Here is a 24,311-nt window from a genome sequence, read left to right as displayed (position 1 = left end):
CGACAATAGTTCAGATAGAATGGTCACCCACGATGCTCTGTGTATAGCAAACCAGCTGAGTGGCTACTTTCCTTTGCTCATTCGTTATTTGGTATGACTTTTTACTCCACATAAACATAGTAAGCAAAAGTCTCCAAAGCATTGATTGTCATGTGCTGGATGCAGTCGGGTTTCTTGAAAATGTATTTGAGTACTTTGAGAGGAGAAGAAATGATGCAAAGTTTCAATCTTACATAGTTGATGCGATAGAGTTGGCATCAGTATTAGATATGGATGATCCACGGATAGGTAATACAGTGCAAGCTCGAAGTCGAAAGAAGAGACAGTTTCAGTACGAGGCAGAGAACGAAGTTATTGAAGATCCACAAATAAGATGTAAGATCGATTTTTATTACAAAGTTCTAGCTTTGTGTTAGCTTTAAGAGAAAGGTTTGAGCAACTTAAACATCACAGCGAGTATTTCGATTTTCTTTACGATATAAGTAATCTTAAAGATGTGCCACCTGAACTTTTGTCTGAAAAGTGACTAAACTTGCCAGCATTTTAACACACCTAATCGAAAGGTATTAACCTCAATGATTTGAAAGATGAACTGAAAGTGTTATCCGCTATAATTAAGCCTGAAAAGTCACCAAAAAGGACTTAAAAATTAATTAAGGAAGATGACTTTGCTCCCATGACTTAGGATTCTGTTAACCTTACCGGTAACAGTGGTAGTGAAGAAAGAAGTTTCTCGAAACTTAAGTTTATTAAAAACTATCTACGTTCATACACGTCTAAAACACGCTTGTATGGTCTAGCGATATCAATAGAACACGAATTGGCTGAAACATTGGACTACGCGAATGTGATAATGGAATTTGCTCGTATCAAAGCAAGAAGTTCCTTTCAATTAAAGTATAATCACTTAGTTTTGCCGTAATGTCTGATTCACTCTATTATCTTTATGCTCCATACTCTATTGAAAACACCTTTTGATATAAAATAAGTTTAAAAATTAAAATTCTTAGCCGTGACTAAAGCATTTTTATTTTATTTTCTGTATGCGCTGCTGTACATCACAGGTACACAGCGAAATCGAGCATACTAAATATTGTGTCATGTATGGAGTATGTAAGCAAAATTAAAAAAAAAAAAAAAAATCTTTGAGTTTTACGTTCCACGATTATGCCGACTAGGTTAAAGCAGATAGTGATGAGAAATTATGAAAATGGTGGAATGAAGAAAGTGGTAGGAAACGGGAGAACCCACGCACACGGTGTTTGTCCATCACAAAATTCACTTGGCGCGAGCTGAGATCGAACCACGGACCACATGCACCACAGCTGAACACTCTACCACTGAGCCACCGTGGCCCCTCAAATATTACGTAAGTATTCGAGAGAATTAGTTCAATTTGTTGTTTACTTTTCCATTTCATACATGCTTTTAAACGGGGCATCTTTTTCGTGACATTTGAACGCCTTCTGTCAAAATAAAGTTTGCGGATTAAAGGGGCGGCAAAATTGCTAGCGTCAGTCCTGGGGGGCGTAGAAGTTAGCCCCCCCCCCTTATCCAACTATATTATAGTTCATTTGCAAGCCTACCGTGAAAATTTTAGGGGGCTAGTAAAAATTTATGGGGGCCCTGCCCTCAGCTCTCCAGTGAATACGGCCTTCATTCATCTATTAAAGTAGTTTCTCAGTTATCCTCATGACGATGGGTGGATAACGAAAAACCCTGAGCTCTTGCCAACAATGGAATGCGGGATTACGCAAGTCGAAAGCGAGTGTGCTTCTAATTACGCCGTAAGAAATTATTATTATTATTATTATTATTATTATTATTATTATTATTATTATTATTATTATTATTATTATTATTATTATTATTATTATTGTATTTTTGTGTATCCAAATATTTCGTGTATTGGTCTACGACTGGTAGGGATACTGAATTTTCAGATTGGTTCCAGTATAATGAAACAATGCGAGAGTTACTAAAATTGAGAGGTATCGAGCTCTATACTAGAAAGCCAGGACAACTACGATTGGAGCCACATATCGCCAAATTAAAAAGCCTCTGGCCGTCGATAGTCATTCATATCTTGTAATGACATAGATTATTATTATTAATAATGTAATATTGTTGCCTCTGAAATTTGAACGATGTCGAGAAAAGTAGAATCCCTGAGTACGCCACTGAATTGGTACGTAATCCTAAGCAAGCCAACCTAGCAACTTAATATCTCACGGTCAAAGGTAATAGTACTTGTATCATTACCGCATCCTGCAGAAACGGAATCTAATGTTTAGCGACTACACGGTGGTTGACCTTCAAAGTTTGAGATAAATTGAAAACAAGCGAGTCATTATGCGTAAGCTATACGCGACTCAGCTCAGTCACGGTGAGACAGTGAGAGACTGTGACAATTCACTGTGTTGTGTGCAGGGCAGGCAGGTGCAAGGGTTACTTTTTGCTGGCTGCTAAAAAAATATAAAAAGTTAACACTTTTTGAAAGAACGTTTTTATTCTGACAACATGGCTTCGCTAACCAAAGGTAAGTGTGTAATAATAATAATAATAATAATAATAATAATAATAATAATAATAATAATAATAATAATAATAATAATAATAATAATAATAATATACTTGATGTTCTTGATGAGTTAGTGTGGGGTATATATTCTGTTTGGCTTTTTCTGCGTGAAACAAAACCTTCGTTCATGACGATACTAGACTTTGATATTCTACTGCTACCATGGGCACCCGAAGGGGAGGGCAGGGAGGGGCCCGAGACCCCCCGGCTCATGTAAATGTATTAAATTTCTTAATATTTTCTTAGTACAATTAAAAAAAAAATACCAAACGTAATATAGCAACCAGGGATTTGAGCCCCCCTTCCTAGAAAATTTTCTTCGGACGCCCATGACTGCTACTCCGTTCTCTTCATTTATCTCTAATACATCAGTTACACACAAAATACTTAAAGAAAAAAGTGCTCTCCTCCTCAAGTCTTCATATTCCTCTCACATAAAAATGTCTTAGTTCTTCACCGAATGTACTATAGGCCCTATGAATGGGAATGGCACAAAATGCAACTGTAATTAATAATAAAAGGAAATAAGCCTACGGGTGTGTTTCATAATGCTATAACTGAGGTACTGAGTTTAGATATTAAGTTTAGAAACAGATATTCTAGATGCAACCAAACTTTCTTTTTAAAGAAAAGAAAATCGGTAATTTGGCTCTGGAGATTAAATCAGCAACGTGAAAACTAATAGAATACCAACATTTCATGTTTATTGGTTAAAACATTTTCTTATCTTAGTGTACCAAGGCTGCCAGCTGACTGCAAACCAGTCTCACATTGGACAGGGAGAGTCTCCCTTAAAATTACCTAGCTCATGTAAATTATGCCTAACAACGTTTCTAAACACACAGTGCCCTCCCCTAATCCTTTATATTCTTTTCTCTAATGTGTACTGTTGGTTGCGGCCTTAGCTATATTTTATTCCGATACAAATTACTCATATGTGAAACACCGCGACAGGAAAATAATCTAAATGTTATGTAATTACCTCGAGACTGATAACTCTATAAAGATAAGCTCAGCAAGAGGTCTTGCTTGGTATGTTTATAGATTAGAAGCGAATATAACAGGGGCGTAGCGTCTTTGGAAGTTATGGAAGTTCCGCTTCCCCTGAACACACAAAATAATACATTTTTATAAGTAATACAGTAATGATTTAAGGACAATACAGAATCCGTAAGTAGAAAACCACTTTATGAGGCTAGAAAACCACTTTATGAGGCAATTAAATAAATCTTTTAATGAATATTGTCAATTTATTGTGGTTATTAGAATAGCTGCACATGCTAAAACACAATCAACCAACTGCTGGTATCCACTCCAATAGACTCCATTCTTGACTCAGGTAATTTCTCCACATTAGATTTGCGTTTTGCCTCATCAAACTTTAAGTACGTGAATTTAGGGATGCACACGAGAGGAGACTGACTTTGTATTTCGAGATAAGACGGCTCGTGAAATGTCTCGTCTCGTCTCGAATGTCTTGAAAGAAACTATCCCATTTTTAAAATTATTTCGAAAAAGAGTTGACTCAGAAAGAGTTGTGTCGGAGCAAATAGCAGCATTTATTACTTTAAGAGAGTAGCAAATTCCTGAATTTAGTAATTAAACTTTCGAAAATAAAGCTTCATGAATTATTACGTAAAAAAATAGTGACGTGCAGATACATTATAGAAGAGATATTCATAATAATACACGTTTAAGTGCTATTAGTATTTAAAAAAAATATTGGTATAAACATGGACGTTTGAACTCATCCTTGCCGAAATTATGTATACACCAATGGTGTCCTATCGTTTTGCGTAACCAATTATTACTTAGTTACGACTGATACATATAGTTATGATAAGACTTGTGTCCGTTATTTTAGGAAATAAAACTGGAGGATTTTTTAAAATTACCGTGGAAAGAGTTGAGAAATTGTTTTCCGTTACTAATATTGACTCTCGAGTCATTATGTTTGATTTTGTCAGAAGTTTAAGCTTTATCATCTAAACTAAACAAAAGGTAAATGAGAAAGCTAGTAAGTTTTTTTTTTTCTAATGAATACTATCTTTATTTCCCATTAATGACTTTCGGAAATCAAATTAATTAATCATTAAAATAAATTAATTCAACAAATACACACAGCACTAATCTAATCTTCTAGACGAATACAATATAACTTGGTAGCTGCGCAGGTTCAGTGGTAGAGCGCTCACCTCTGATGCATGGGGGTCCCTGGTTCGATCCAGCTCGCACCAAGTGGGTATTGTGGTGAACAAACACCACATACACTGGCGCAAATACAGGGTATGAGGGGAACATGTCCCTTTCAATCTTGGAATTGGGGAGGACTGTCCCCCAAATAATCCGATTTGAAATATGATTTTTTTTTTTTTGAGAGAGAGAGAAATGTGATGATTTGTGTCCGATTGCCACAAAGGAAAGTGAGATGAAATTGATGTCCCTCCAGAATAAGTCTCAAATCTGCCCGCCTCCGAATGTTGAAGACAACTGTGATCTCCTGATCCTCCACAGCGTTGTTTTTCAACTTCATAAATATTTGAACATCGCTTAAAAAAAATGGGAACGGTCTTACCCGTCTCCCCCTATGTTGAATACAGATTTGCGCCGCTGGCCACATGCATGGGTTTTCTCGAGGTTTTTTCCCCTCCTACTTTCTTCATTCCAACATTTCGTTCACTGTCATCATCAACAAACCTCGTGGGAGAACAAGACGTAGATACTAACAAAATCAACCATTCACCATCTGTAGAGGACACTACCAAATAATGAAAGATGTATTAGGAACTACTCGCAAAGACAGGAAAAGAATCACGTAGATCTGAAAGATAACAGAAGTGACGGATATTATCATGAATATAAAGACGCTGAAGTGTCATTGGTCTGGATATATTGCAAGAAAAAATGATGACCGATCGGCAAAAGCAATTGACTAGATACCAAGAGACAACAAATGACCTAGGAAACGTCCTTATACAAGGTGGTATGACGAAATCAAGAAACACTGTGGAGTAACATGGAAAGGAATTGCCCAAGACAGATGGTTGTGGAGAAGAGTTGGAGAGACTTTCATCCATCACTGCACAGATGACTGTCGACTATCTTATATATCTACCCGTTGCAACTTCTTTTCTTTTCTGAGCTACATCCTAATAACCTAATTCGAGCATCCTCACGACAGTTTCTTTCCCGCTTGCTCATGTTTCATTTCATTAATAAATAAGTATATGTTTGGATAATGTTTGAAAAATCATGTGTTCCGTTAGAATTGGCACTCCATCACATTATTTGTCATCCTGCTTTGAGTATTTTAACATTCTGGTTGATTAAAAAGCGAATCAAAATCGACAAAGTCAAGAAGATTGTAATTTTCTTCTCGTCCAAATTTTTCATTGTTCACCATTTTAGGCGAAACGAGAATTACCAAGGTACTTTTTATATCGAAATTTCATTCCACTTCATATTTTTCATTTTATTTTATTATTATTTGAGGTTAAACTATGTTGTTTGTGACAGCATAACTTCTGAAAGTAATATTGGTTGTTACATGAAAGGTGAGAAATGAGATGATTTTTAAATGGTATCTATATGAGCATTGTCATTTATACTTCATTCGTGCTTAAAAGTGCTTCCTCGTATCTTAACTTCCTATACATAATTTGTTCCTTTTTTATCGGAGGATTCCAAAACATGGATATTTAGGTAAGGTCGATACTAGTTCTTGTGTAATTCCTTGATCTGATTATGATAGATCCGAGCCAAGGAATTTTAAAATTTATTTTTCATTTTGTTCGGCATCTTAAAACTAAGAGGTCTATTCGGATGTAAAATATCGCACCCGCAATATTTCCAGCCGCATTCACACCCTCATTTGCAACATCTCGATTCGCATCCACACCTGCATCCGCAGATAATGAGATAACAAATTTATAAAACTTGTTGCTTCTGTGACAATTACAATTTCAAAAATAATTCCTATTTTTAAATTCCTTCTATATAGTTTTGTGAATTCTGTTATATAATATCAATCAATTCAAGTTAAATATTCGATACTATCTCTTCCTATTGTACCCTAAATGAAATGCATGCAAACACCCAATACGAAATTAATGGAAAACATATGCCTACTTATTTAAAATTCCCTCAAATGCAAATTTCTAACAAGAAAATATCAAACTAGTATTATCATATCTGTTAATTAGTTTTAGAACAAATCTCTTTTTTTCCTAACTCATAAGACATAAGTGTCTTTGCTCAGAATGTAACGGCATAATAGTAATAAAAGACCCTCCAGAAAGAAGAATAAGCCACCTCACACAACCTGCCATAAAATCAGATTACCACTTCGTGTTGATGATAGGGTTTAAAACCAGAGAAAAAGAGAACTGACGAAACTCAATCTTATTCTGGCGGTTATTTGTCCTGAAAGGGTATTCACGCTTTATTGCAAGACGTAAATAATTAATAGTGTTTAGAAAATGGTCAACAAAATTCTTGTGTTTCATGATTATCCATATTTTCATCCGCCATTCGCACAGAAACTGAAAATATACCCGCAGAAACCTATAATGATGCAGATATCCGCATCCGCACAGACTGCTACTTATAACTTTGGAAGGAGGAATTTTCTGTCCTATGTTTACTAAACATTTTTTGCATCTTCCGAAGTTTCCTAAAAGATGATTACCTCCGTTGTTGCTATTAATTCAACATTCAGTATTTAAAATATATATCGGTCGAATACTTTCAACTATCTCATGTTTCATAAGTCAAATCTGGAACCTCTACTATTTGTAATATTTATAAACGATCTTCCTGAATGCATAAATTTTCTCTATAAATTTTCAGATACTAAAATCTTAAACATTTTTAAAGTATCAAATAAATAAATGATTCAGATGACCCTCAACAAGATATGAATGGAGTAGTTAAGTGTTCCCAAAATTACTTATTGGCTGTAAATATTAGTAAATGTAAAATCATAACTATTACAGAACGTAAGAAACCAGTGCAATTTCAAAGTACAGTAAAACAAACTGATCGAGCATTGTAAGTATTGTAAGTACTTTGTAATAAACCATACGGTGCGGAATTTACATTAAGACTCATATTGACAGTATAACAGATTAAAAACTGATCTTCATTCTAACAATTAGTAGAGTGTTTAGCAAGCCAGTCATTATTCAGAAACTGTATCAAACCTACGATCGCTCCAAACTCGAATATGCGATCCTTATATGAAACCCAGACACAAAAACTGAACTCCCTAAAAATAGAAAAAATCCAGTGCAAATTTCTGTCATCTTATTTAGAAGCATTTTTTTTCTATGACTGAAAACTGTTATTTACTTAGAATAAAAATTTTGAAACAACAGTTAAGCAAAGAAGAATATTGCATATAATATTTTTATATAAAATACTTAATAATAAACTAGACTGCAACAAACTGATTTCGAGCTTTCGAATAAACGTGCCGAATAGACATACTATAACTTCTCTTTACTGTGCAAAACCACGGGCGAATATGGGCCCTAGTAGGTCGCCAACTGAGGATGAGTTCAACCTCCAGTATAGACTCATTAAAAAAGGGACAAGTAATATGTAATATATACCTCGATATTTGTGCTAACTGCCTTGTAAGAATTAAAACAGAAAATTAAGCTTATTACATTATGAAAGATAAGCACTGTAGTTGGGTATAGCACCTGTTATGTTCTACTTCTGTATTTCAGTACTATTTAGGTAGTTTGTAGGTGTATTTATCTATATAATTTTGTAAATTAGAAATAAAATACAACTTATTTGTATCGGCAGGAATATTTATTGTTGCTGCAAAGCGTACACCGTTTGGAACATTTGGAGGAAAGTTGGTCGAAAAGACATGTGTAGATCTTCAGGAAGTAGCAGCAAAAGCAGCTCTCACGGCAGGAAATGTCAAACCCGAGATGGTGGACTCTGTTGTTGTTGGCAATGTTATCAGTGTAAGTATTTCACTAACTTAATGTTTAGAGCTCGGTTTCTATATAGCCAAGTGGTAATTCGCGGGCTTTCAATGTGCATATACCGGCTTCGATTCCCAAGTCAGGATATAAAATCTTGAGTAGTGGTTCGGATGCTACTATAAACAGTAGGACCCATCTACTCATATCATCTGGGTGCCAAAAACAAACGAAAACTTTCAAAGGTGCTCATGCTTCCCCAATTTATCATTCTGGTCCAAAATTTACCATTCTACCCCCAAATGTACCCCTACCATTATTTTCCTGAAATTTAAAATTTTGACCCCAAATTTACCTTTGTTACCCCTAAAACTTATAATTCTGTCCCCAAATCTAGCTTTCTTCCACCAAATTTATTATTTTCCACTTTGATTTACCACTGTTAATGAAAAATTCCCCCCCTCCTCCAAATAATCTCATGGGCGCAGTAGCCACCTAAAATCAGCCTGTGGCGATGCCTTCAAACTTCTCACTTGTCAATAACGTTAACAGCAACAGACTGGTGAAATTTAAGTATAATACACCAGTTAGAATTACAGCCAGTGATGCCAGTCTGTGGGAAAAATCCCATTTCCTGGGAATTTTTGACGTCAAATTTTCGGAAATGGATAAAGGACAACATATATGAGATTTTTCAAATATGATACAAAATCCACGTCAGTAAAATTCTCTACGGATGGATGCGAAATCTTTCCTTTACTGTCAGAAAAATGTGTTTTGTGAAGTGAGTTAATCATATTGATGCTCAAAAACCAATGCCAAGAAACACAATTTGTTGTCAAATGTTTAAGAGATGATAAAGAAAATAGAACAAATGAACAGATAAATGAAAGAATAAAAAGAAAACTACCAAACGAGAAACAATTCAACTTCCAAGACGTTCCTCATAAAAAAATAAAAAAAAAATGTGGACAACGAAGTTTTTTTTTTCAGTATCGTTATCCTCAGGTCATAAAATCATTATATTGACACCGCATTTCTGACAACCAATTTCACTTGGTTACGGTTATGGAAAACGCTTAATTATTCATAAACTATTTTATAAGTATAGAAGATCGAGATTTAAGGATAACTCATTCAGATATTTTTAAAACGTGGGTAGGACACAATAGTTTAATTTTTTATATTATATTGAATTAACATGGGAAATTTAGAGGTAAAATGGGACTTTTTACCTCTCGAGATGGGATTTTATGATTCTGATTGTCATCACTGGTTACAGCCTTATATTATATTCTGTCAGTGATGCCAGACATGCGAGATCTTTCTGTAGATATGTTCTGTTACAGGGATACAAGCTATAAATAATAGACTGGTTGAGGGTTTTTTTTTTTACACCTGTTAATGCAGATCTCCAGGTAAGAATTAAAGAAAAGAATTTTTATAACTGACTGATCTTTTTTAAATGTGTTAAATCGATTTAAAATTTTGTTATTTTAAAGAGGGAATCTATGGGGAATCGAAGCAATGGAGGGCTATTTGGTCTTCATTGGTTTTTCCATGTGCTAGAACATAGTTGAAGCTATCCGGGGACATCACAAATAGTTTTACATTAATTCAACCTACTAATAAGGAGTTTGATCACAATGTGAGTCTTAAAATAATTCTGAATGCAACGATAGTTCTCTTGACATAAACATTAAAAAGGAACTTTGGATCATTTTATTTATATTCCATGAAAAACAATTACTAAATCAACTCTACACACGACTGCACTTTCCACCTCTGGAAGATGTGGTCAACTCGGTTGAATAATTTCGCAGGTAATCTTAAGCAGGGCACAAAATTTCAGGTCTGAATCCAGTAGTCAGATCAGAGAGTTTGGATACCCATTTGAGATTGACAAACAAAGTAAGGATCAAATGCCTATAGCCAAACTAAAATATTTGGTAGCAAATTGCGACAATTGAGAGTTGTCAACGGCGACTTTTGAGGAAAGTCACATCGGTAAAAATTACAATTTTATCGCTACCATATAACAGAGGAAAACTCCTATTATAAATGTAACCAAGAAAGTCATGTCGCTTTTTGTGGAGGTCTGTTTTCCATTGGCCCTCACACCGTGAGTTGAATGCGAATGGAGATACAGCGAAGATCAGTTGTTATTGTCAGTATATCCAACATACTACTGGTTGTGGCAGTTCAGTTTCACCGTGAACTTGCGTAAGTACAGAGTGAATATCGGACCTCCACAGAACATCATAAGGGCGTATGCTGCACGCAGGCCGTTTGTGAGGGTGTCGTGACTACGCGGACAGTACAGCGGTGGTTTAACAAGTTTAAGGACGGTGACGAAACGCCCGAAGACGCACCACCTGCCGAAAGACCAACACACATACAAAATAAAGATCTTCAGGCAGCAATTGAGGCGAACAGTGGCCAGACATGTGAGGAACTGGAACAACAATTCAGTGTGAGTGAATAATCCATTCGGCAGCACCTCCAACTTGGGAAGCACTACGAGTTGGGTCGATGGGTTCCACATGATTTGACTCCGGCCAGAAGGCAACGTGAGCAGACATCTGTGTTTCTTTGCTATCTTGTCCGACGAAGGAGCGATTTCTGGACAGGTTGTTGACATGCAATGCGAAGTGGGTCCTGTACAAAGCTCCACGGCGCCGTTATCATTGGTTTAGCATCCCATGAAACAATTCCAAAACAGCCAAAACCAACACTGGAAGAAGGCCCTCCTGTGTGATTGGTGGACTGCTCACGGCTTCGTGCATCGGGAACTGCTACCAGCTGGTCAGAGCATTAATGCAACTGTGTACTGTCAGCAGTTGAGCCGTGTTCAAGAAAAACTCAAAACTTCGGAGCCAGCACATCTGAACCGCAAAAGGGCTCTCCTGTTATAGGCCAACGCTAAGCTCCACGTGGTTAGGATGACCCGGGACACCATTCTACGCCTTGGATGTGAAACACTATTGCATCCGCCATATTTCCCGGACATTGCATCGTCCGATTATCATCTGTTCCATTCCTTGGACAATCACCTTAGAAGATGCCAGTTCAAATCCCTAGTTGAGGTGCATACATGGGCGGAGCTAGGAATTGTCTGCTGAGGGGGCAGTGGAGGCAGACCTTTTGGTCGGTCTCGGAGGTCTTGCTAGGTGGTCATCTTATAGGTATTATTTTTATTTTTTGTCAAAAATTTGGGGACGCAATGCCCCCCATAACTCCGCCTATGGGTGCAAAATGCACTTGATACCTTTTTCGCTTCACTGCCCACCAAGTTCTACCGCGATGGAATCCAGAAAGTCGTCGGCAGAACGTTGGCAGAAAGTCGTCGATGCTGATGGGGAATGTTTTTGATCTTCCATGTATGTCTTAGATGACATATTGATGTTCGAAGGTGGTGGGTGAAAAAGCGACAGAACTTTCTTGGTTGCCTTACACAATCCGAGGACATCAGGTAAGTTTTCTGAAAGTACTCGGAATCCACATTGAGGACAATAGGAAATATGGCCTCAGAAGGATCATAACAGTACATAATAATAATAATAATAATAATAATAATAATAATAATAATAATAATAATAATAATAATAATAATAATAATAATTATTATTATTATTATTATTATTATTATTATTATTATTATTATTATTATTATTATTATTATTATTATTATTATTATTATTATTATTATTATTATTAGCTAGATTACAGTAAAATTCCTTTATTTTTATACTGACTAATTAATTAACTTTGTACTTTTATAGGCAGCCTCACCAGATGCTGGCTTTGTATCTAGACATGTGTTACTACGCTGTGGCATTCCGCTCGAACGTCCAGCCCTCACTGTTAATAGATTATGTGGTTCTGGCTTCCAGTCTATTGTCAATGGAGCACATGTAAGTATTACTACTTTGATAATTGGAAAACGTACTTGATTCTCATTTGTACTGGATTAGATTGTGAAATAAAAATGAATATTTAACAATAGTCTATCTTTGTATACAAAATATCTAATGCAGCTTATTTGGAAACATTGAACAATCTCAATCAGTGGTTAGAAGTGACTGTTTATGAGCAGTCACTCACTAGTAAAGATCATTACTTCATTTGTACTTATAATTGATATACAGGGTGATCCAAAAGTCGCCCTACGTAGGAATTCAAAAGACTATACAAATTCATTAAAAATGTGATTACAAAATACATTCACTATTACCCCTTCTCACCTCCATGAATCTGTTAACCTACTGCGTGTATGCTGGATGTAAATTTGAGCAGGGATATGATAACATGTGTCAAGAATGCGGTGTTGTAATGGCTACTTCTTAATATTCTTCTAACAAACGATCGCTTTCGCATGACTCCGCAGGTTAAAATCCATGGCCTTTAAATCTAGACAGCGTGGCAACCATTCCACAACTCTACGTCGGTGATTGGGGAACTGGGCATCTACCCACTGGTGTATGCGAGTGCTAGGGTAAGAACTCGCTGTTTTGTTGAAAGAAGGTGGTAAATACACCGTTCTCGTTCAGGACAGCATCCTGGAGCATGGTAAGATCTCTGTGGTTCGGATGCCGTCAACGTGATGGAATCAATGACTTGAGTTTCCAAATCACAACAAACCATTCCTTCTTCACCACATTTCGTTTTGGAAGGATCAGGCCAATGGTGATTTGTATCATTTCAACACCCCAAATTTTGATGATTTACTTCACCAGTGATATGGAAATTTGCTTCGTAGGGGAACAGGAAGCAGTAAGGAAACCCAGGATCGTCATGGAACTGCCACTGTACTCATTCACAAAACTCCATTCGTCTGTCCGGATCCTCCTAAGATGATGTAGGCTACATCTTATTGTTTGATTCCACTTGTTGCGTTACGAACCATATTAGCTGGACTGATCCCACACACTACTGAATAGGCGGTGCCCTTCTATGAACATTACATATCGTTGCCAGCATAAGTCAATGTTACCTTGTATGTTGCTGCATGTAGTCTTCTGCTCCTCGGCTGATATGTCACACTTTGTGCCTTTTTTCCTTTTAATGTCTGATGTCCTGAAGTTATTTTCAGTTGATATTTGAATATGTCACACATTTAGACGTATATTTGAGACCATTTCTGAAGTAGAGCATCGACACTATCTTGTAAAGTATGTTTCAAGCATATTCCATTAATGGAACATTGGCGTGTTGCAGTATATTTTGCATTGAGCTTTTGAAAACTGTTCTTAGAACCATCATGTCTATTTTGTTGTTTGTTTACAGCTACATACATTTGGCAAAAGTATGGATAATCTAGAAGTGTGTGATAAGTACGAGGATCATTCAATAAGTAAAGAGACAAAGTCTATATTTTTAACACTAATATTTTTTTTTTTTTTTTGTTTCAGGGGTGTTAGCTGGCAACCTTGGGATATGCTCTGATCTGCTGTTTCGTAATTTTATGTCAACATAACTTCAAAAATATCAATTCATCATGGCAAGTCCTCTAGAAGATTGCACCTTAGAAGAACAGCGCTCAGTCATTAGGTTTTTAGTCGCAGAAGGTGTAAAACCAAGTGAAATTTTTTTCTCGAATGTTGAGACAGTACGGTAACAGTTGTATGAACCGTGCGAATGTGTATAAGTGGGTTGATCGGTTTAAAAGTGGCCGAACAAGTGTAGGTGATAAACCCCGATGTGGACGTCCAGTGGAAGTTTCTGGTTCTTCGTTGGAATCGAGGATTGACGGACTTATTCGTGAGAACAGAAGCATTACTGTTGAAATGATAGCTGAGGAAGTTCAAGTAAGTGTTGGAACTGTTCACAATGTCATTAGGAACATTTTAAAGTACAGAAAAACGTGTGCCAGATGGGTTCCCAGACAGCTTACTGACGCTCATAAAGAATCGAGGCTTTCCATTCGTCAAGCCTTAACGAAACGAAGTTTGATTGTAGGAGACGGATTTTTTTTGAAAGAATAGTGACTTGCGACGAGGCCTGGATCCATCACTACGACCCTGAGACCAAAAGGCAGAGTATGGAGTGGAAACACACTAGCTCTCCAGTTCGCAAAAAATTCAAGGTTCAACCTTCCGCTGGTAAAGTGCTGCTGACCATCTTTTGGAACTCACAGGGTCCAATCTATTGCGATTTCCTTGAAGATCAGCGAACTATCAATAGCCTATACTATTCTGAGATGCTAGAACACAAAGTTAAACCAGCTATCAGGAGCAAACGCCGTGGACTCTTGTCAAAAGGAGTAATTCTTCAGCACGATAACGCCCGCCCTCATACAGCCCAGCTGACCCGAGATAAGCTTCAAGAATTGGGTTGGGAGGTCTTACCTCATCCTGCCTACAGCCAGACCTCGCCCCATCTGATTTTTACCTGTTTGGACCACTCAAAGACACCCTACGTGGAAAAAGATTTGCTAACAATGAGGAAGTTAAGGCAGCGGTGCAAAGGTGGCTTCGGGGTAAATCGAAAGATTTCTTCGCCAAGGGAATTAAGAAGCTGCAAGAAAGATGGGACAAATGCATAACTGTAAAGGGTGATTATATTGAAAAATAGCCTTGGTTTTGAAAGATTGAAGTAAATCTTTATTGAGCTATAGCAATTAGTCTCTTTACTTATTGAATGTTCCTCGTATATTTGTTTGAATTCTTAAACATTGTTTTCACAATATTTATTTATGTAGACCTTTGTGATATTTACAAAGTATATAAATTTTATTTTACTCGTACTAAGTTGAAACATTACGACGTTTTTCTGTAAACTGGAAATCCAGTATATATAATAGAGGAAAATGCAGTGCAAAACGAAGTGCAAAACAAACTTTTTTAAAAAAACACGTTACTATGACTTGCAGTATTTTCACATGATACAAATGGAAACAATTTTGATGCGATCTCTTCCCTACTGTAAAATTTAGCCGTATTCTGCTTGCGAAATGAGCATCTTTTTTGCTTTCCTGACATAGTAAATTGTTATCAGACATTATTAACGTTTTTCGGAACTACTCTTGATCCTGGTATTCACAAGCCATTGAGCCTGATGAATTAGATATAATATAACCACCTTGTGAAATCCAAGGTGTCTCATTTTCTTCTTGTCGTTGTTGTATCATTCTCAATGAAACAACCACTTGTAGCTACTGCAGTGTTTAGAACATTTGCAAACAGGTTCCACCAACTTTCTTTTACTTCTCAAGCTAGGTATACATGCGGCAAGGAATCGACCTACCCATCCGTTCGATGTACTTCTTTGGAACACCATGTTTGTATTAAATTTGCTTCTAGGTGTTTTTGAATTAAAAATGTCTTTCTGGTTATTTCTAGACGATTCACTGCTTCCTGTTCACACTTGATTTTCATGAAGAGTGAACAGAAAGCAGTGGTTTCAACAAGAGATTGTTACTTTCGACTTTCGTCATTCCATCATTATGATCCATCTCATTATCATAGTCTCTCTTAACCTCGGCAGGGGTGCCCACAAGGGGGGGCTATGATGCAACCTGCGTCATTGAAATATTTGGGGGGGGGTTAAAAATCTATATAAATATGTTTGAGAGGGTGTAAAAATTAATCGAAAAGTTATTTTTTTCATGGAAGAACACCTACGGATAGACAATTGAGGGGGGTGCGTCATGAACATGAGGGGGGGCACCACTGACCTCGGTGTATAATCATGTGGCACTATAAACTAAGAAAAGAAAGTTTATGGAAAATATTTGAAAGATATATATATATATATATATATATATATATATATATATATATATATATATATATATAGCTAAATCCTTTTCCCCCGTGGGCTATGTATTTCAATCAAACTCTAAAAACACGAATCAAGCCAAGTGCTAACTATGTTCAAAAATTAATTTTAAATGATACGATTATTCCAATTTTTCCAATTTTATGAATATAAAAGTATAAAATTAAAATTGAATTATCTCCCCCTCCTCAGTAGAAGTGGAAAAGGTTGGCACACATGTCCATTTATTCTTAATTAGGAGAGATAATTCAATTTCAAAGCACATGTCAAATTTCTCCTCCTAACATGAGGGTCCCTGAGATACTCCACTTTTGGCATAAATTTTGAACTTTCTTTCCGTTCTTAGAATATGTATTTTAAACAGTAACATGATATAAACCCAGTTCGAGGTAGGTACTAAGTGCATCCAAAAATTCGTTTCAAACTGTTCAGCCCTTTTCCCGTTATGCCATCACCAACAAGTTTACTTTCATTTTTAAGGTGTTTGATTTGTCAAGACTTCTTTACATGAATGTTTACCACTTCTGCGTTTTTGTTTACTATCCGGCAGACAAAACAATGTCTGTTCGTGTGTCCGTCCGTCTGGGATACGAAAAAATCGTAAGAATTACTTGATGGATCAGTATCAATTTTAACCAGGAGTTAAGAAGTCAAAAGTCAGGAATCGAGTTTGTTCATGGAGGTGATTCACTCAGTTAATCCGAAAATATGACCTCTTCCCCATACTTTCCCATAGGGAATTATTAGATAGTCTATAGATGAATTGTCCATTGGTAATATGCAACCCAATTGTATGTAGGTGTCATATTGGTTGCATACCATTCAGCTACTTCCAGTACCGTAACCAAAGTCTTTCACGTGGTGTACACCTGACACTGTTACTTCTTATTTATATAAATATACGCTCAGATAATCAGTGCATAATACTTTCGCTTACCTGTTCCAGTAAAGCAAATCACTATATCTAATTGTCATTGTCTTTATTTATTTTAAAGGATATCTTAATGGGAGACTCGAAAGTAGTTCTCACTGGGGGAACAGACAATATGAGCCAGTCTCCATTCATGGTGAGGAATGTAAGATTTGGAACAAAACTTGGAGTTAATTACAGTCTAGAAGATTCTCTGTGGGTTGGTTTGACTGACTTACATTGTAACACTCCAATGGGAGTCACAGCTGAAAATTTGGCAGAAAAATACAATTTGACCAGGCAAGAAGTCGACGAATTTGCCTTACGATCACAACAGAACTGGAAAAAAGGTAAAGATATATTATAGTTAAACTAACTACAGTAGATTGACGTAAAATATGCTTGTTCAAATAGATTAAAAAGAATGTTGAGACACAAATAGTGGGAAATGTTGCGAAGGGCTTTAACTATAGACATTTCAGTTAACTCAAAGAATTTACATAGCTACAATATATTTATATTAATTACAATTTATGCTAGTAACTTATTTTTGTAGTTGGTGTAATTTAATGAAATACATAATAATGTAACATTCCCCCGCCAAAAAAAAGCGGAATTCTGCAATTTTCTTTGTTTTACTTTTAATAACTTTTAATTCTCTGGAGTATGAAAAGCCACTTTAAAATAAATTGCCAAATACAGTATAAAAATTACATAAGTTGGTCAAATGTTACATAAATGGAATTATATATACAGGGTGTTAACGAACTATACCGACAAACTGTAAGAGGTGATTCCTCACATCAAAATAAGAGAAAAAGTTCATATGGACCTATATCGGAAAGTGCATAGTTTCAGAGTTAAGGCTGTCCAAAATCAAGAAACAGTCAAATTTCAATAGGCCCTATTTCGAATTCCAGAAGCTGTGGATGGTGGTCCTTATCAGCGTAAAGGAAGCCACTCATACACAATCCAAAAGTGCGTATTTCTTCAATGTTCAATCGGTATACAGGGTGTAGTTCTCAGATATGCTCTCAATAGACTCTGATTTCAAGGAGGGTCCAAAGTAGGCAGAAGATAAGCCTTGACAACAATGGGCATTCAATGCTCCGGAATGCATTCGGAAGTGTTAGGAACCAGCAGCTCCATGCTTTTTTTTTTTTTTTTTTTTGCTCGGAATAATGTGTGATGATACGTATTTCGTCACGATATATTTCACGTTTTCTTCACTTATAGGTATGAAAGAAAGCAGTTTTCCTGAGTACGAGAAACCGTGCTGCTGACGATCCTTAACACCTTCGATATTACGCCAAAGGATTCTGTGTTCATTGCTATCAAGGCTTATCGTTTGCCTCCTTTGGACCAATCATAAAGTCAGAGCATATCTCAAAATTCGGTTGATGGCATGTCTGGGAATTTCACCCTGTATGGCATACGTTGTACACCTATTGAAAATTAATGAAATGTGCATTTTTGGATTGCGTATGCGTGACTTCTTCTATGCTGATAAGGACCACCATCCACAGTTTCTGGAATTCGAAATAGGGCCTGTTGAAATTTGGCTTTTTCGGGATTTTGGATAGACCTAGCTCTGAAACTATGCACTTTTCACCATAGGTCCATATGAACTTTTTCTCTTATTTTGATGTAAGGAATCACTTCTTACAGTTTGTCGGTATAGTTCATTAACACCCTGTATATATATATCGGAAAACCGGGGTATTCGCGAACACTAGGATAATGCCGAACACCCAAATTTATGCCCAAGGAAGCTTGTTATAAACAAGACGATTTTGCTGCACGCTAGCGGAAAGACCTGGAAAGGTGTAGCATAAAGTTGGTGACACTTATTTGAGTGGATTGCCAGGAAGAAGACGTTTTGTTGTTTTTGTCAATTCACTTATAACGTTGACTCAGCAATTTGGACAAGGTAAGTTGGTTCTTATCTATATTGTTACAGATAAGGCTATATATTCCCCTATATTTCAGCATTAGTTCTACAGTGGCGTATTTACGATTTTGCTTCGGGGAGGGCTTTGCTAACTTTCGGGGGGGGCTTTGCCTGAAAATCTGAAAATTATGCAAGATATTTCATATACTTTACTATAGTAAGATTTCGGGGGGGGGGCTTAAGCCCGGAAGCCCCCCTCTAAATACGCCACTGGTTCTTTGTCATCTTACTAGCCTGTATGCACTTAACAATTAGTTTCAACTTTAACAATAAAATGGCGTCTTATGGGGAAATGCCAGACAGAATGTTTGCCATTACCCCGGAGTGTTCGGTATTGCCCCACGGTGAGAAACAAATTATCAAAAATGTTTAAAAACTTTTTCTTATTGGAAAGTAAGTAGTAAATTAATGAAATTGGTTTTAGAAATAGATCATGTCTTGTTAATAAGCGTTATTAGCTTTATTGATTAGAATGGTTTGCTATATTTATTATTTTAGACCATTAGTAGCCTACATCATTATTCTATAATCAGTAAGCCTATTTTAGATATCTGATCCTTCATCATAGGCTGCATTTTTTTTCTGTGTGAGATTCACAGGGTGTTTTACAAACTTATGTAGCCTAGTAGCGTCCATTAGCGTGGGTTCCTGTCACCACGGCATGGCGCGTCCTCAGGTTGCGACCGAGGAGAAGGCCTCTAGATATAGAGGTTAGCTGCGAATATACTGAATAAGCAGTCGCGGACAGCCGACTTGGAGTGGCCCTCCAGCTTGGGGGTTTGGGTAGGGCTAACAACCTCATCCAGTAAAAAAAAGCACTTGTTCAGAAATATTCACAAAAGCCTCGGACAAGGACCGATAACTTGGCACGACCTCAACAAAAGAAAATGGACATGAGATTTGGAACATGGAATATTAGGAGTCTTTATAGGGCAGGCGCGTTAAAATCCGTAACGAGTGAGTTAGAGAAATACAGGATGGACGTAGTAGGAGTTCAGGAAGTTAGGTGGGAAGGAAATGGATCTATGAATTCCGGAAATTTTACGTTCTTTTACGGGGAAGGAAATAACAATCACCAGTTAGGAACAGGGTTTTTCGTTCATAAACGTATATTACCAGCAATTAAACGGGTTGAATTTGTTACTGACAGACTTTCTTTTATTACTCTTAAGAGACGGTGGTGTGATATTATTGTTTTAAATGCACATGCCCCAACTGAAGATAAGGATGACAATATAAAAGACAGTTTTTACGAAGAAGTGGAACGGATATTTGACCAACTCCCGCGATACCATATGAAAATTCTATTAGAGGATTTCAATGCGAAGGTAGGACGGGAGGATATTTTCAAACCGATTATAGGGAACGAAAGTCTGCATAAAGAAAGTAATGACAACGGTGTTAGACTCGTGAACTTTGCAACATCCAAAAACCTAATCGTGAAGAGTACAAAATTCCCACATCGCGACGTTCATAAATACATTTGGACATCACCAGACGGAAAAACACATAATCAAATTGATCACGTTTTAGTAGATAGAAGAAGGCAATCTAGCATAATTGATGTCCGATCGTTTAGAGGGGCTGATTGTGACACTGACCACTACCTGGTAGCAGCGATAATACGAGAGAGGTTATCGTTGAATAAAGGTAATATTCATTTTCCGAAAACGGAGAGATTCAATTTAAAGAAATTAGAAGAGAGCCAGGTAAGAGAGAAATACCAGATTGAAGTTTCGAATAGATTTTCGGCTTTAGAAGATTCGGAATGCACTAGTGTTGAGGATACCTGGATTGAAATTAGAGATAGCATTAAAATTTCAGCAAAAGAAAAATTGGAACACGCGGAAATACGTAGGAACAAACCATGGTTCGACCAGGAATGCATAAAACTAGCAGAGAAGAGAAAACAGGCAAAAGTACGGTGGCTACAAAATCCGAATGAAATAACTACACAAAATTTCGCAGATATCAGGCGGGAAACTTCCAAAACTTTTAGAACAAAGAAACGCGATTTTCTGAAAGCTAAAATTAAGGAACTTGAAGATAATAGTAAAAATAAAAACATCCGGGACATGTATAAGGGAATCAACGAATTTAAGAAAGGCTATCAACCTCGTGCTTATATATTAAAGAAATCTGACGGTACAGTTCTCACTGACACGGATAGCATCTTAAATAGATGGAAAGATTTCTTTGACGATTTGCTTAACACGCAACCAAAAACTAGTGTTCGTGAAGAAAAAGAGATACACACCGCAGAACCGTATATTCCAGAACCCAACCGAATAGAAGTAGAAACCGCTATAAAGAAATTAAAGAAACACAAATCTCCGGGTGTAGATGAAATTCCGGCTGAGTTAATTTTAGCGGGAGGCGAAAAATTGTGGAACAAGATACACAAACTCATTCTCCTTATCTGGAACAAGGAAGAATTGCCACAAGAGTGGAAATAATCAATCATTGTTCCAATTCACAAGAAAGGCGACAAAACTGATTGTAATAATTATCGAGGCATTTCCCTTCTGTCAACATCCTATAAAATCCTTTCAAATATTTTATTAGCAAGACTGACTCCATACGCAGATGAAATTATTGGAGATTACCAGTGCGGATTCAGACGAAATCGATCAACTACCGACCAAATATTTACCATTCGCCAAATACTCGAAATAAAGTGGGAATACAATACCCCGGTACATCAACTATTTATTGATTTTAGAAAGGCGTACGACTCGGTTAGGAGAGAAACATTATACAACGTTCTTACAGAACTTCGAATACCGAGAAAGCTAATTAGATTAATTAAGATATGTTTAAATGAATCCCAAAGTAAAGTCCGGGTAGGAAAATTTTTGTCCATGAGCTTTCACGTCGAAAATGGCCTGAAGCAAGGAGATGCGTTGTCGCCATTATTATTTAACTTCGTTCTGAATACGCTATAAGGAAAATCAAAGACAGCAACCAGGGCCTAGAGTTGAACGGTATTCACCAGGTTATGGCATATGCTGATGATGTAAATTTAATAGGGGATGATAGGAGAACAATAGAAAGAAATGCAGAGATCTTGTTAAACGCTTGCAGGGACATGGGTTTAGAAGTAAATGCAGAGAAAACTAAATACATGGAAGTGCGTCGGGACCGGAATACAGCAAGTTATGGACGCGTTAAAATATTAAATAATACTTTTGATAAAGTGGATAGATTCAAATATCTGGGATCAATATTAACAGACGAAAATCATGTTCACGGAGAAATTAAATGTCGACTAAAAGCAGGAAATTCGTGTTACTATTCGGTTCAAAATCTCTTGTCGTCGCGAATTCTCTCGAGGAATTTGAAGCTTAAAATATATAAAACGATAATCATGCCTGTTGTTCTGTATGGCTGCGAATCATGGTCCCTTACTCCGAGGGAAGAGCATAGACTGAAAGTATTTGAGAACAAGATCCTGAGACGGATATTCGGACCCAAGAGGAACGGGAATGGGGAATGGCGGAAGCTTCATAACGAGGAACTACATAATTTATATAGTTCACCCAACATTGTTAGGGTCGTCAAGTCTAGGAGGATTAGGTGGGCGGGTCATGTAGCTAGAATGGAAGAAGGTAGAAAGGCTTTCAAAGTCTTGACTGGAAGACCAATCGGAAAACGACCATTAGGAAGACCTAGGCGCAGATGGGAGGACAATATTAAGATGGATCTCGCAGAGATAGGAATACAAAGTAGAAACTGGATGCAGTTGGCTAAGGATAGAAGTCAGTGGAGAGCTTTTGTGAACGTGGCATTGAACCTCCGGGTTCCATAGGCCATAGAGTTGTACTAAATCCTCCGCGCAACGTTGACATTTCATTTTCTTCCAGTTTACCTGTCCATAGCGTGGACTTAAGGTGAAACTAATCTAATTTGGCCCAGTGTTCTTAGTCGCCACCGCAGCAATCGCTACGGAAAATTTAAAATATGTTGTCCGGGAACGTAGTCGCGAAGATAAATGCCGACAGTGAACATATTTGGATTACTTCATACAGATAGACTTATCATGTGTTATTTATTAGCTATTCAATTCAAAAGTAAACAGAAACATATAATTACTATTAAAATAATATATGACTGTGAATTTTATGAAATTTTATATTATTTTCGATTATTCATGAACATACTAAAACATGAAACACACAAGATTAATATCATATCTAACGAAGTAAGTATTGCAGTAAGTAGCAGGTAATTGACAACAATAATTTATATATATAAATATGGCTAAATAGGACAGATTGTGGGCTTATTGCACGCAGTAGCATTTTTCTTTATTTAATGTGCTTAGATTTAGCTATAGTATGTTAACGCATATTGGCACAGTAGCGTAGGATATTAAATATATAGTAATGCTAGATGCTTCACGTAGTTTATGTATAATTAGTAGTAAATATAGTATCTTCTGTCGAATATTATATATTTGTAACCACATTTGTTATGTCTCATCTTCGTTTCAGGTATCCCATCCTCAACATACTATGCTGTTTAACCACGACTTGTAAGTATTCTTTTTATTTATTTACCATTTATATCCTTTCTTTTATTTATATTCTATTATTTTACTTTTATCAACTCATTTATTATTATCAATTGTATTTTATATATCTTCGCCGTACTTAATTACATATATGTATATATTCCTTTATTTATTTATTTATTTATTTATATCTCGCCGTATCCTTTTATTAATTCAATTTCTTAATGTCGTGTTACAGGTTAACGCAGCTAACTCAGGTGATACGCTGAAGTAAGAATGATGTAACTACAGAAGACAGAAATGTACATAAGAAGCAGCTCTAATGCATATTTAGATTGCAGTTGCTACGTGCATATTATAGTAATCAAACAACAGAAATTAGCTAAATTTGTATGCCACAATCTTTGTCAGTGCCATCATTTTTTAACTGCAGATTATACTAAACAGTAAGAATCAAATAAATGTGAATAAGTAACAGGATTGAACGAGGTATTCAGTCACAGCAAATTTAGTTGATCTGTTGATCGAGATAAGTATATAATTTACCTCATTTTACGAGTGGATAGCAGATAAGAGGAGGGAATGAAGATTCCACTCCCCGAACCGGTGGCTTCTTCAATGATACATAATTTTTGTTA

The 24,311-nt window shown here is 36.5% G+C and overlaps 1 protein-coding gene across 1 annotated transcript in view; it reads left to right on the top strand.

Annotated features, from left to right (window-relative positions):
- Window positions 1-2,348: 2,348 nt before the first annotated feature.
- The window catches only part of LOC145673155 (3-ketoacyl-CoA thiolase, mitochondrial-like), a 50,208-nt gene continuing 28,245 nt past the window's right edge, over window positions 2,349-24,311 (top strand). The window contains exons 1-4 of the mRNA XM_081742582.1: window positions 2,349-2,539; window positions 8,396-8,562; window positions 12,303-12,434; window positions 17,295-17,559. Of these exons, the coding sequence (XP_081598708.1) occupies window positions 2,521-2,539; window positions 8,396-8,562; window positions 12,303-12,434; window positions 17,295-17,559 (583 nt within the window). The 5' untranslated portion in view covers window positions 2,349-2,520. The remainder of the gene's footprint in view (window positions 2,540-8,395; window positions 8,563-12,302; window positions 12,435-17,294; window positions 17,560-24,311) is intronic.

Source organism: Thermobia domestica, chromosome 16 (genome assembly GCF_964235325.1).
Source record: "Thermobia domestica chromosome 16, izTheDome1.hap1.1, whole genome shotgun sequence".
In the NCBI taxonomy this organism is placed as follows: domain Eukaryota; kingdom Metazoa; phylum Arthropoda; class Insecta; order Zygentoma; family Lepismatidae; genus Thermobia; species Thermobia domestica.
The sequence above is the reverse complement of the archived record's forward strand: the minus strand, read 5'-3'. Positions and strand labels throughout refer to the sequence as shown.